The 15,278-nt window shown below is 38.5% G+C and overlaps 2 protein-coding genes across 3 annotated transcripts in view; both read right to left on the reverse strand.

Annotated features, from left to right (window-relative positions):
• Positions 1-12,737, reverse strand: part of LOC126076817 (rho GTPase-activating protein 20-like) — a 55,071-nt gene extending 42,334 nt beyond the window's left edge. For both annotated transcript variants that reach the window (XM_049885437.1, XM_049885436.1), the window contains exon 1: positions 12,662-12,737. In XM_049885437.1, the coding sequence (XP_049741394.1) occupies positions 12,662-12,675 (14 nt within the window). In that variant the 5' untranslated portion in view covers positions 12,676-12,737. The remainder of the gene's footprint in view (positions 1-12,661) is intronic.
• The window catches only part of LOC126077506 (mitotic spindle assembly checkpoint protein MAD2A-like), a 214,769-nt gene that overhangs the window by 92,674 nt on the left and 106,817 nt on the right, over positions 1-15,278 (reverse strand). The window lies entirely within an intron of this gene.

Genomic DNA, 15,278 nt, shown 5'->3' on the forward strand with positions numbered 1-15,278 from the left:
TTGACTGCTTTAATTCATGTTATCTGGAATCTCCTGAAAGTTTTGCTAAACTTTGGGATCCCTCTGTTATTTCTTTTTCTTTTCTTAAATTTTTTAGTGTGCATTAAGTGAAAGTTTATCGTTTAAGTCAGACTCTCATACAAAAACTTACACACACATTGTTATATGACCCCTACTTGCTCTTCCTGAAACGTGACCACACACTCCTTCTCTCCATTCAGTATTTCCTGTGCCCATTCAACCCGCTCCTGTCCTCCTCCGCCTTCTCATCTCACCTCTAGACAGGACCTGCCCAAACAGTCTCATGTGTCTACTTGAGCTAAGAAGCACACTCCTCACCAGTATCATTTTATGTCTTATAGTCCAGCCTAATCTTTGTCTGAAGAGTTGGCGTCAGGAACGATTTTAGTTTTGGGCTAACAAAGAATCCGGAGGCCATGACCTCTGGGGTCCCTCCAGTCTCAGTCAGACCATTAAGTTTAGTCTTTTTACTAGACTTTGAGGTCTGCATCCCACTTTTCTCCTGCACCACCAGGGATTCTCTGTTGTGTTCCCTGTCAGGGCAGTCATTGCTGGTAGCCGGGCACCATCTAATTCTTCTGATCTCAGGCTGACGGAGTCTCTGGTTTATGTGGCTGTTTCTTTACCCCTTCTGTTATTTCTTAACAAGAGTAGTTCTGACTCATTGGCTCTTACTGTGAGCCTCCTATTTTAATTTTTTCTTTTTTTAATCTTGACTATGGTTAACTGCTGCCCAGCTGGATCCAACTTTACCTGGCTACATAGGAATGAAGTCTGCGAAGAGTGATGACAATTAGTACTACCAGAATAAAGTATAACACATTATTAGTTAAAATATAGTGTTGAGGGAATAGGATGACAGTCATTCCCCTATTCCTCATGGTCACAGAGAAGAATAGACTTCATTCCACTGACCTGGAGAGGACACACCTGGAACAACTTGGAAGTAGAAGTTTTCTCTAAACTGGCCACAATCTTGCATTGAAGTGCCAAAAGCACAAGACACTAAATACAAGGATATGAGGAAACCGGCATATTTAAATTTTGTGAGAAGGCAATATTGACTTAAATGCCATTCTCTCAGATAGTAGGTAATACATATGAGGAGACCCCCACAAGCACCACCACCAACACCCCTACCAACAACAAATACACACACACACACATATATATTAAACGTATGCAGACACAACTTGGACAATTTCTGCTCAGTGAATGTGGCTTTAAAGGCTGCTAACTCCTGATACTGTTGCAGCTGATTTGTCCTGCACAGGAATGAAAGCCAGATGTTCTAAGGTTCCTGCTTCCTACATTAGATACCACAAATCTTTCTGCACATGCTACCTGGCCGACAATGCTGCTGTTGTTTTTTGTTGCTGTCAAAGTGATTCTACCTCATGTCAACCCCATGAGTGCAGAGCTGAACTACTCCATAGGGTTTTCAGGAGCAGATCACTAGACCTGTCTTCCAAGGCACTTCTGGATGGGTTCAAACCACCTACCTTTGTAGTGTTAAAATAGATTATGCCATTCACTTAATTCTGGGATTGTAATTTTGCTGTGGTAACTTCCATAATGGAGTTGTGGTTTTTTTGTGTGATTTATTGACCCCTTAGAGAACTGAACTAAGGAGAGATTTGAATTAATTTAACTTTGAAGAAGCTAAAGAAGCTACAGAAATTCCTGTGAGAAGACACCCCAGGATACAGCTGTGGCTACAGGAACCCAGGAATCTGAGAGACTGGCTGAGACTGAGCCAATGGTATAAAATTGAGAATGAAGTAATTTGGACTTTAGTTTCTATGGGCTTTCATTTGTAAGAGGATTAAGAAGTTTGATAACGAGAAAAGTCTCAAAGTGTTCCTATTTGGTATAGTTTTATGTTGCTATAGTTTTTGCATTCATTACATAAAGTCTGCTGAGCTATTTTGGACAACATGACTGGACATAATTAGTCATAAGAAATCAGATAGGGAATGCATGTTCAGTTTAGAGTGCTGTATGGTGCCCTGTTCTGACTCGTTGTTAGTCTTTTGTTGGGCAAAAAGTGAAATTCCTACCAGCAATTTCCAAAAGGACTTAAGTGTGGAAGGAAGCAGGGTTCAGGATAGGAACACAGTAGCCCTTTGAGTATACATGTTTCCCTGCAGAGAGGGACAGCCAATCCTGCCTTCCTTCTGACTTGCTTGTTAAGCCCAATGAGATAGGACATTGTTTTCAAACCTTCCTTCATATACATGCTGCCTTCACATCAGCCTGTCATTCATATGATGGCTGACCTAATGTTTTTCTTTAAATACTGAGTGTATTTTTAAAACAATATTCTGCTCATGATAAGCAATGTGTTAAGTGTGTTAGTTATACACATACAGATAAAAATACATAATTAGGTACTAAAAAAAAAAAAAGCCTATCAACATACTATCTAAAATGAACACACATAATGAATTCAAAAAAAGAATTTTTTTAATACACACTGCAATATGCTAATAAAAAGCTGGCAAAGGTTGGGAGGGATGCTTGCTACTCCATGCTTTCGGTTTCCATTCCAATCCTGATGAAGGAAAACAGGATTCTTTCTCACTCTATCCCAAGCAAAAAAGAGAAAATGCCACAGCTCACGTCTCTCCAGGACTTCTAAGCTTCCAAGTACATCTGCCCTGGACAGTTCAGCATGCAGGCTTACACCCAGATAAAGGGTGGAAAGAGGTGAAGACGAATAAGGTAATCTGCCCATTTTACCTGTGACCACATGGGCTGCTCAGTTCACATCAGAAGAAAGAGCAAATCCTATTTCTGCCTTACGTATAAGCCTCATTCTTCTACCCAGGGAATCCCCTCATTTGGGTAATAACGTAGACATTATATTTCACCCCCTTTGTTTCCTGTGTCTATTTCGCAAACTGGTTAAAACCTATAGAGTACAAGGGTTGGCATTATGTGTTAAGCCCAAATTCAAACACATCATTTGGACACAAACACAAAAAAACAAGAGAAGAAAAAGTTGACTGAGGAAAATGAATATTTCTGTCTTACAGCAGGACACTAACATTTAATGACAGCTTATAATGGGGGGAAAAAAGTGTCTTTTAAAAAGTAAATGCAACTCATATTCAAATATTGTGGGGACACGTTATTATTTCTCCAACTTGGGGTACAATTCATGTGATTGTCTTCTTTAAGCTAAGTCTGGGCACACTGGAGCAGGGGGACCCTTCTGTCTCGTAGTAACTGAAAAGCAATCAGATAACAGTGGAAAGAATATTGGCTTTGGAGTCAGCCTGGGGGTGGATTTTGGATGATTGAAGCAGAAAAATAATTTAACCTTCCTGAATCTCAGTTTTTCCATCTGTAAAATGGGGATAATAACACTTACACGGTTGTCGTGAGGATTGAAAACACATATAATGAACAAATTTGATGTGTGACTCCCTCCCTGTTCACAAGTTGAATTAAAAGGGTTCTCTCACCCTTAAGAGCATTTTCTCATGCTTTTGCTTTATGGCTCTCCACTGGAATTCACTGGGCATCAGCAGTTATAAATCTTCATTGTGGATCCAGTTCTTTTCCTCTCTCTGCTATTCTTCCTCCATGGGTCTGAATTGAGGCTTTAAGGTGGCAGTTTCTTTCATTTGAGGACTCCTCATTTAGGAATGAGACTTCATTATTTCCTTTGCCTCATGGTTAACCCCATATTTCCAAGACCACAGCCAAGACTATGACCCAAGCACCCCAACCCTCCCTCTAACTCCAACTTCCATTCATTTAGAGGCACCAAGCTGAACAGGTGAAAAGCACCTAATTAGTGCCTGGCACACAGTGGATGATCAATGTACAAGAATTTCCTGTTTTCATCCTTGCAGCTGTGGACTGGACAGACAGTTCTTTACAGTGCTGTACTGGCTATTATGACTGTGAACACAGTGATCCAATAACTGTATGTTAGACATGAAATAGTTTGGACAATGCAGCCTCAATCCTCAAAACCGCTAACATCTGCATTTAGCAAAACTGCCATTTCAGAAGGAAACTCACATCCGTGTTTAGCCATCCACTGGCTATGTCCATATCTAGATCGTTTTGAAACACGTTTGAGATCTTTCCCTTGCATGGAAATGGAGTCTGGGTGGTCCAGCTTCCGCCTGAAGACCTATTCTGGCATAGATAACATGCAAAGACAATAAAGATCTTTCTCTGACAGAAGTTCTTTTGTGTAAATATGCTTGCGGAGCACAATGGTACAGATAAATGCAGATGAAAATGGACTTTGAACAAATAAATCAAACTGTATTACATTTCTCTAGCATCAAAATAGGTCAGATGGTAAGAGTACAAAAATAAGTGAAATGGTAACATAAAATGACTTGTGTAATCAGAGGGCCAATTCTGACATTTTTCTCTCTAGGCCTTTTCTAACAGTCTTGTTGCTAGGGCTACAATGTTTTTGCCAGATTGGAAGAGGACTTTCAACTCTAATAGAGACTAAGTCGCTTGCCTAACTAGATTTTTTTTCTTTTTTTAAAATAAGCATTAGTGAATACTTCCGACTTTGAAAGAATGGAAAGATCTCTAAAGATCTGTTCTTAGTAAGTATAACTAATAACATTTGAAATTTAGTAGACGAGTTTCATTCTATAGTTATTCCAACACAAACTTTTATCATGGTCACACTGAACATAATACTGCAAAGCAGAATTTCATATATTTAATGAAAAATAAATTGTCACATGAAGCCAAAAATTAATTCCTCAGAGATTTTAAGTAACTGAGGTTACTTAATGAACAAATCTTATTAGTTAGAAAATTACATTTCATACCTGTTCACAAATTCATACCTGATTTACTCTTTAGAGAGCACAGGTAGGGTAGAGGATCAAGTCCTCTGTCTTTTGGTTCCTTACATCCGTTTGTCAAAGTCATCCGAGGATGGAATACCTAAAAACCCAGAAACCAAACCCACTGCTGTTGAGTTGATTCTGACTCATAGCGACCCTATAGGACAGAGCAGAAATGTCCGATAGAGTTGCCAAGGAGTGCCTGGCAGATTCGAACTGCCAGCCTCTTGGTTAGCAGCCGTAGCACTCAACCACTATACCACTAGGGTTTGGAGAGTGTAAACATGAAGTAATCCAATAAAATAAGTTCAAAATTTGTAAAGCACACTAGAGGAACACCAATTTGTTCTAGAAACTCAGCTTCTAAAGGACATAAAAATTAAGAGCCATTGGGAAAAGCTGGGGAAACACTCTTTTTGATAGGCTTGTCAGGGAGTCAGAAGAGGATTTTCCTTGGCTGTGGACCAGTTACTTACCCATTGAGCCCATAATTCCGCTTCTGACTAAAGCGTGACACATGCGCAAAGACATGTTTTTCAGCATTATTTTGGAAAAGCGAGAAAGTTAAGGTGACTTAAGTGCCATCAAGAGGGGATTCATTAAATAAATTAATGGAATACTACAGAACAGTCTTAGAAAGACCGATACATGCAAATTTATACTGAAAAAATATATTAACTGAAAATATCAAGTTGGGAAATTACATCTTTTGTATGAACCTATTTATATGTATCCGTAAATATATAATACATAAACGCTTCCATGTAGAAGCATGCATAAGAAACTGTTGTTATAGTTTGCTGCTGTGGAATCAACCCCCAAATCATGGCAACCCCATGCACAATGGAAAGAAAGGCTGCTCGGTCCTGTGTCATCTCCATGATCAAGTTGTGGATCGGACTATCACGTTAATTCAGTGAAGAGAGAAAGGTAGAAGGTGAAATTTTAATTTTCACATTAAACTCCACTGTAATATTTGAATACTTTTTATCATAAAAATTGGAAATGTTTATTACAAAAATAGTTATATAATAAAAAGGTTAAAAGTACTAAATACTTCACTGTACAGTATTAAATGAAAAACGAAGCACAGGGAGAATATATTTAACAAGATCCAATAAAACATATTTATGTGTATTTGTGCCCATTCCAAAGAAAGATGATCCAACAGAATGTGAAAATTATCAAACAATATCATGAAAAACATGCAAGTAAAATTTTGCCAATGAAAATTAAAAAATGGCTGCAGCATTACATCAAAAAGGAACTGCCAGAAATTCAAGCCGGATTCAGAAGAGGGTGTGGAAAGGGGGATGTCATTGCTGATGTCAGATGGATCTTGGCTGAAAGCAGTGAATGCCAGAAGGATGTTTACTTGTGTATTATTGACTATTCAAAAGTATTCGACCCTGTGGGTCCTAACTAATTATGGATAACATTGCAAAGAATGGAAATCCCAGAATAGTTAGTTGTGCTCATGAGGAACCTGTACATAGACCAAGAGGCAGTCGTTTGAACAGAGCAAGGGGATACCGCATGGTTTAAAATCAGGAAAGTTCTGCCTCAGGGTTGTATCTTTCACCACACCTATTCAAGCTCTATGCTGAGAAAATAATTCGAGAAGCTGGACTGTATGAAGAACATGGCCTCAGGATTGGAGGAAAACTCATCAACAACCTTTGATATGTGGATGATGCAAACTTGCCTGCAGAAAGCAAAGAGAACCTGAAGCACGTACTTACAAAGATCAAAGACTACAGCCTTCAGTATGGGTTACACCTTAACATAAAGAAAATACAAATCCTCGCAACTAGACCGATAAGCAGCATCATGATAAAGGGGCAAAAGATTGAAGTTGTCAAGGATTTCATTTCACTTGGATCCACAATCAACGCCCATGGAAGCAGCAGTCAAGAAATCAAATGACATATTGCATTGGGGAAATTTGCTGCAAAAGACCTCTTTATAGTGTTAAAAAACAAAGATGTCATTTTGAAGACTAAGGTGCACCTGACCCAAGCCATGTGCAGAAGCAGCTTGGGGGAGCGTCTGACCTCCTCAGACTCCACAAGTGGGAAGGGCTACCAACATCAACAGTGCAAGGCTGATTCCTATGAGGTGGGGGTCAGAAATGCCTCCTTTCTCTGCCATCTTTACCAGTTTTGACACCAACCATTCTTTCCACAGCACTCTGTACTGGGTTTGATAAGTCACTGCAATGGCCGCAAAGAACTCACAGCCAATTTTCACAATTATTGGCTTTATTAGGGAAGTAACAGTTACAATTCAGGCTCAGAACAGTCAAGATACAGTTCTTGCATCAGGATAGCCTGTTCCTAGCTGTACTCACAGGCACACCTGTCCTGGGCCCTCAGTCTCTGCCCAAAGGCACTCAACTTGCTCACTTCATGGGCCAGAAAGCTCACTATGCTGTCTCTTGCTGCCAGGGTCTCTGCTGCTGGGTATCTCCTTCCTTAGTAGTAGGCTCCTCTTCACTGTTCTGAAATTGGGTCTTTTAAGGCAAAACTGATGAGCCCACTTGGTAGGGCACAACTACCCTATCACACAATCACCTGGCTGGGAGTCACAAGACCATGGCTAGAAAGGCCATACACAAAAGTAACTAATTGTTCCACACCATGTCTTTTTTATGGTCTCTTCAGTTGTCTCATATACATGAGAAAGCTGGACAGTGAATACAGAAGACCAGAGAAGAATTGATGCCTTTGAATTATGGTGTTGGTGAAGAATATTGAATATACCATGGACTGCCAGAGAATGAACAAACCTGTCTTGGAAGAAGTATGGCCAGACTTTGTCTTATATACTTTGGACATGTTATCAGGAGGGACTAGTCTCTGGAGAAGGACATTGTGCTTGGTAAAGTAGTGGGTTAGTGAAAGAGAGGAAGACTCTCAACGAGATGGGCTGACACAGTAGCTACAACAGTGGGCTCAAACCTAGCAAACATGTGAGGATGGCACAGGATCAGGCAGTGTTTTGTTCTGGATGGCACCCGGCAACAACAACATATACATATATATATGTTGTTCTTGTTATTAGGTGCTGTGGAGTCGGTTCTGACTCATAGCAACCGTGTGTACCACAGAACGAAACACTGCCGGTCCTGCACCATCCTCACAATCATTGTTATACATGATCCCATTGTTGCAGCCACTGTCTCAGTCCATCTTGTTGAGAGTCTTCCTCCTTTTCACTGACCCTCTACTTTACCACGCAGGATGTCCTTCTCCAAGTCTGATCCCTCCTGACAACATGTCCAAAGTACGTAAGATGCAGTCTCACCATCCTTCCTTCTAAGGAGTGTTCTGGTTGTACTTCTTCCAAGATAGATTGGTATGTGTGTGTATGTGTGTATATATATGTATATATATGTATACATACACACATACACCTGTATTATATGCTTAGTATATATATATATTTCTATAGAAAAATGTTTTGAAGACTATGCTAAGCCATTAAAAGTGATTACTTTTTCATTTATACACTATTATTTAAAATTTTACAGTATTTATTATACAAGTGATTACTTTTCATTTATACACTATTATTTAAAATTCTACAGTATTTATTATACATTTAATAAAAGCAATGTATAAATATTTGAACATATGTTCGTAAAAAATTTCAGTTAATAGAAAAGCAGACATTACTTAAACATAAACACAGCCTAAATAATACAAGGCCAGAGAGTCCTATCACAAATAAAAGTTCTCTGTTACTCTGGAGGCCGATGTATGATATACATAAATGAGTAACAATAAAGAATAGATGCTGACAACAACAAAAAAATGTTTATAATAAAGCACTTTTAATTAGAATGACTACCAGCAAAAAAAAAACAAGAAAGAAGATACAGACCCATCTCATGAGATAAGTAAAAATTTATTTGGATTTAAATACACTTATTTGGACTAAATTTTCTCTTAAAAATAGCACTTTCTTTAAAATAAATGATACTTTCTTTAAAACAGAACAACTCTGAATAAACCTAGAAATCAACAAAATTTTTAAGTGAAATAAAAATTATTTGGCAATGCAGAATGTATGAAAAACCACTTCAAGTATGAGAGCAACAGTGTGTTTGAGTCTATTAATATTCCAATAACAGCAATGTCAACCTGTATCCGAAAGAGAAAATTGATAACTGTTGATTGAATATTCTCACATAAATGTATTAGGAAATTTCACTTTATTGGAAATTAGATTTGTCCGAGGAGCAAGGAGTCCTATCACTCAGTTTGTACTACCTGTCCTATTCCCAACTGACTGAACTCAGGGATGATTCACCTACTTATCTTTTATTCCAGTGGAAAGGTCTACCAGTTGTAAATCTACCCTCTTTATTATGACTGTCCTTTATGGATTCACAGTATCATTGAGGTGGGAGGAAACTTACAAGTCATTTAATTCAAGCTTCCATCAAAAAAGGAAAGTGTACAACCTCCTTATGATATGTATGAACATTTTCAGGAAGACAAAGAGAGCTCAATATTAAACATTGGCAATTACCACTGTTCCCCAATACTCATTGCTATAAAATTCTACTTTATAACTGAGCAAATAAATCTAGTATAGTTTCCAATCAGTTCTGCTTCTGTCCTAGAATGCCAAAGAAAATGAATCCTATCCTTGCCCAACATGATCATCACTACACTTGACAGTAACTACAGTCACCACCCATCTGCCAGTTGAAGACTGCATGTTACTATGATACTGAACAGTTTTCATTGGAGCTTCCAGAGTCAGACCAAGTAGGAAGAAAGGTCTGTGATCTACTTCCAAAAATCAACCAAGGAGAACCCCATGGATTACAATGATCAGATTTACATTTGATCGTGAGGAAATGGCACAGACCAGGTGGCATTTCATTCTACCGTGTATAGGATCACCATGAGTCGGAAGCCAATGGCAGCTAACAACGAGAATCACACTATCCACGCTTACACCTTAAGTCTTCAATTTTACAGATATTACCAGTTAATGTTTTGCATGTGGCAGTTCTTCCAAACTCCTCATCAGCCCTGCTACCTTTTCTGCACATGTTCTAATAGTCAATGTTCTCTAAAAATGTAGGACCTCCTACAATCAAATGCACAGACTAAAAAACCATACTAACATTACAAAATATAGGATAGCCAAGATTGTCCAAACAACTCCCAGCTATACGAAAAAGTAACAGAGTCTGCTCTGTCTAAACATTGGTGTGTTGTAGCACTCAGTCTTCAGCATTTGTCTCTTTGCTGTCTTTTTCTGCAGGTGAGTTTATGCTCTGATGATTCACAAATCTCTAGCTCCTCAGCGTTTGAACCCCAAACTCATTAAATATTCAACTGTCCACTTGACATACATCTCCTTTCAACTTCAATCAAAAATTTGATTCAAAACAGAATACTTGTTTCTTCCCTCCAGTATGCCCATACCAAGTGTTCTCTGTTGATGATACCACCATTCACCTGATTGCCACGCCAAAAATTTAGGTGGCATCTTTGATTCCTCTTTCTCATACCCACATCCCATCCATCAGTAAGGGCTATCAGCAGCCTCTCCTAACCACCTCCACCATTACTACCCTCATCCAAACATTCACTGTCTCCCTCCTTGACAGCTTCAATAGCTTCCTAACTAGTCTCCATGCTTCCATAGTTGCCCATGCTTGGGGGTAGAGGAGGAAGTTGGTAATAGAGTAGAATGTGAGTGGGTCTGGGAGACAGGCTTACCTGATTTTGAATTCCAGCACCACCATTTATTTAAAGAAAGGCCTTGGAAAGTACCTTGAATTCTCTGAGCCTCCATTTCCTAAAAGGTGAATCAGTACTTTTAAAAAGTAACTCAAATTGTTCTTGTGAGAATTAAATAATTCACATAAAGTGCCTAGCAAATAAGATGCTAAATGTGTTTTTCCAATGTCTTCATATTTCTATAATTTTCAAATTATCTCGATGCTAACCTCTAATTTATAGAGTTCAATATTATAATCAAAAAAGTAAAAAAAAAAATTCATCGTAATATGAATATCACAGCATTAGTGGCATCTGGTGGAAAATATAAAAGTTACAACGTAGCATTACTACAGATATTCAGATTTTTCATGTTTAGTAATTAAAATAAATTTTAGATACTAAGCAACCGAATGAAAACTAAAAAAATGACCAAACCCATTGCTATCGAGCCAATTTCGACTCACAGAGGCCCTACAAGACAGAGTAGAACTACCCCAGAGGATTTCCAAGGAGAACTTACTTGGTAGATTTGAACTGCCGACCTTTTGGTGAACAGCTGAACTTTTAACCACTACGACACCAGGGTTTCCAAATGAAAACATAAAGGTGAAGAAAAAAATGTCTATGAGGATATCTTCTTGTGCTAATATTTTATGGGTGGTCTATATTCTAAAAATATATGCGAGGTTAATAAACATAAGAAACTTTAAAAAACAAACCAAACCCATTGCCATCCGGGTTCTGACTCATAGCGACCCTAGAGGGCACGGTACAACTGCCCCATAGAGTTTCCAAGGAACACCTGGTGGATTCAAACTTCTGGTTAGCAGCCGTAGCTCTTAACTACTATGCCACCAGGGTTTCCATAAGAAAATTAGGTACACTCTAATAATAAAAAGAATAAACGTTTATCAAGCGTTCGACTTCAGTGAAAAGAAGATATAGAGATACGTAGATATAGAGCAGTTACGCTGTGCTGAGTCTCTTTTTACACAATTGTATGGCATAGAATTCCCATTCTTTGCATTCTTACATACTGTGGACATGTTATCAGGAGGGACAGACCCTGGAGAAGGACACCATGCATGGCAGAGTACAGGGTCAGCGGAAAAGAGGAAGACCCTTAAGGAGGTGGATTGACACAGTGGCTGGAACAATGAGCTCAAGCATAACAACGATTGTAAGGATGGCTCAGGACAGGGAAGTGTTTCGTTCTGTCATTCATAGGGTCGCTATGAGTTGGAACCGGCTTGTTGGCACCTAACAACAACAACATGGCATAGAAGTCACTTCCCAAGTTTTCATATCAAAATTTACTATGGGGTGTCCTGGGCAACAAATACCTTGAAGAATTTTGTCCTTGATTTGTGCTTCAGAGAATATGGAATTAAGATAAAATAGGGAGACTTCCCATATGATTTCAGATGCTAAGGATGAAGATAACAAATGATATTGTTTTACATGTGAGCCTTAAACAAATGTCACAAAATGGAATCCTCAGAAGTAGGGAGGGGTTTTAATATTTGTGACCAAAGAAGAAACTATGATCTACTACAGGCAAATGACAACCATTGGGCCAAATCCTGCCCATCACTTGGTTTTTGTGATTGGAACACAGCCAGGATCATTTCTTTATGTATTGTCTACATGTGCTTTTGAGATACAATGGCAAACTTGACTAGGTGCAACAGAAACCAGACGCCTACATAGCCTGCACTATTTCCTATCTTTACAGAAAAAGTCTGTCAACCCCTGATTTATCAGATGGCTTTCATGTTTCCCCTCCCTCATCTCCATGTATCATCCCCTGCCGACTGATATTTGGCATGGCCATGAGTCTTGCTTTCATTAGCGGAATGCAGGAAAAACATCAGTGTGAAGGTTCTGAAGTCAAGCCTTAACAGTCTTACCTAGTCACTGCCCCTCTGATGGTAGAATGAGGTATGTGGAACACAACAACTTCAGCTAACCTGTTGACTTGTGAGAATAAGAGCTTACTGATACCGCATGGCTCTTTACTACGCAGCAAAAGCCACCTAATACGTGAGATTGTTATACCTTTGCTTGGACATTCCCACGAAGGCTTGTCTTCTCAGACTGAAGACACTAGAAGGATCCTGGAGGCCAGGTGTAGCTCAGTCCCTTCTGGGCTCTATTTCAGACTTTGATGGGCTCAACGGGAACATGTTTTCATTCCTCTACCTATGGTAAGTAAAACAGAATCAGAGTCTAGGCCAGGTCTAGAGGCCCACTGGACTCTTGGAATCTTCATGTCTCTGTTTAAAATGGTGTACAAACCTGTCACAAATCTTACAGCTGTTTGCTTTAAATGTCTTCCCCTAAGGTACGCCTAAAGGGGTAGAAACAGGTTGGGACAAGTCCAGTTAGAGTCATAGACCGAAGCTGTTTTCTAATCTCGCTTTAACAATAAAGCTCGTAGCTTGACTCCTATTCAATTCCAACATGTTTATTTCTTAACTGATACATAGCCTGGTCTTTAGAACCCTACAACAGTAAACAGTGTCATGCAAATGTAAAATTGGAAAATTTAAATCTGTTAACAGTTATTAGCTGAGATGAAGTGACTGAAGTATATGCTGAACCTTTGAAAATGTGATTTCAGTTTTACATTCTTAATTCTCAAACTGAAAGACAAACAAAGCTTTCCATTGACATTGTTCTTGAATCCATCAAGCAAGGTCATTTGGGGAAAGGTCTATTTATTACATAGAGATAGAGAATCCACAGTTGCTGTCACTGAGGACTCTAAAGCTGCCCTACTTCTCAGGTTTTCAGCCTTTGATTCCTTATGCAGTTAACATTCTTCCATCAAACCTTCCCTAAACTAGCTTTTATTTTCAAAACAAGAGCTTACCTGATGCAGAATTGGTACTACAGAGTTGCAGCTATAGACCACAGGACAGAAGCTCCTATCATTAAAACTATTTTGAATGAGAAACATTAAAATTCACAGCATTCATTTCTGGAGATGTCTCTTAAAGGAGAAAGAAGTCAGTGCTATACTAAATCACAAATTAAAACAAGATCATTTAATTCGCCAAATAAAGACATGAATGCCTGAAATTTTACTGTGATCAGTAATATGTGAGCTCCTTTGGGGAAGAACCACATCTTATTTACCATTTCCATTGTTTACTACATAGGCATTCAATGCTTCTTGAAGGCTAAATAGTCCTTGCTTTCTTTAAAGATTTTCAAACATATTTCCTAAAAATACAACCAGAATTTTCATTTCTCCTTATTTATTCCAATGTTCTATTTCTGCTTTCCTTCTCAACCTATATTTCAAATGTTAGAGGTTATGAACTATCCAAGAATTCAAAGGAATGCTTTAATTTTAATAGTGTCCACTTTGTGTTACACTGTATGTTGTTTGGATACCTACAGACTTTTGATTATACCTAATTCAAAATCACTTCCATTTCTGCACTATTACTTTTCTTATTCAAGAAAAGACTTGTGGGTAACCCTTTCTAGCCACCTGGGCCTCATTTAGGTAGCTTCAACAGCTTCTTAGGGTATGGGCTTTCTTAAGAGCATTCACTATAACCACCATCAAAGAGTAGCATCTATTTGCCAAGCACTGAGATGAAGGAATATAAGACAATGCACTTCGTTCTTAAAAAGTATGCAATTGGATCAAAAAGATATGATTCATCAAGTGAAGTAATGAAGACAAAGAAATACATAATTAAATGACATGTGTGGCTACTTTATGGTCCTCTGCAATGTATTTTCCTTTGCCTCCTAAGATTTTAAGCTTCAGAAAGGCCAGAACGTTGTTTCATTCATCCTGACACTTGCAACATAGTATTTTTGCACATTAATAGACGCTCAACATGTAATTTTTGAATAAATGAATACAGGCTATGTGTATTCACTGAAAAGTGAAAGTTAAATGAGAACAGTGTCCAATGGACATTGTAGCTACGTAATAAATTCACTTACTACAAAAGAGATGAGATTAAGAATAGATGATAAAAGATTTCTTTGAAGTTTGCAATAAATTGACCTTGGAAAAATAGGTGAGAACTAGATAGAACACACCTGATGATAGTATTAATGCAGGCACAGGGATAAGCAAGCTGTATAAGTATACAAGGATAACGAACTTGAGAGTAAAAAAAAGGCCGTATTAAGGATATTGTGAGAAATCTTACACATAAGTCAAGAAGGTAAGGCTAAGAGTGTAGAAAGGCACTTTCTTGTTATTGTTAGTTGCCCTCGAGTTGATTTTGCCTCATGGCAACCCATCGTGCACACAGTAGAACTGCTCCATATTTTTCAAGGCTCTGAAATTTTGAAAGCAGATTGCCAGGCCTTATTTCCGAGTTGCCTGTAGGTTGAGTTTGAACCACCAAACTTTTCATTACTAGTCCAGTGCTTAATTTTTTGCGCCACCCAGGGACTCCTAAAGGTACTATAATCCAACATTCGCTAAACCGAACTAATTCCAAAAAGCATATCTCTTGTTATACAAACAATCAACATTTATTTTAAGTCGATTATTATGAGATTAAAGTGGTATAACCAAACACAACAGATTCAAGATTTCCTTGTCTTTGTATGCTTTGGACCTATAGCCTAGGTGACACAAAAAAATCATGGGCAATACTGAACCCATCCCACCTACCATTTAACACCAGTATCAAAA

This window comes from Elephas maximus, chromosome 5 (assembly GCF_024166365.1).
Source record: "Elephas maximus indicus isolate mEleMax1 chromosome 5, mEleMax1 primary haplotype, whole genome shotgun sequence".
Taxonomy (NCBI): Eukaryota; Metazoa; Chordata; class Mammalia; order Proboscidea; family Elephantidae; genus Elephas; species Elephas maximus.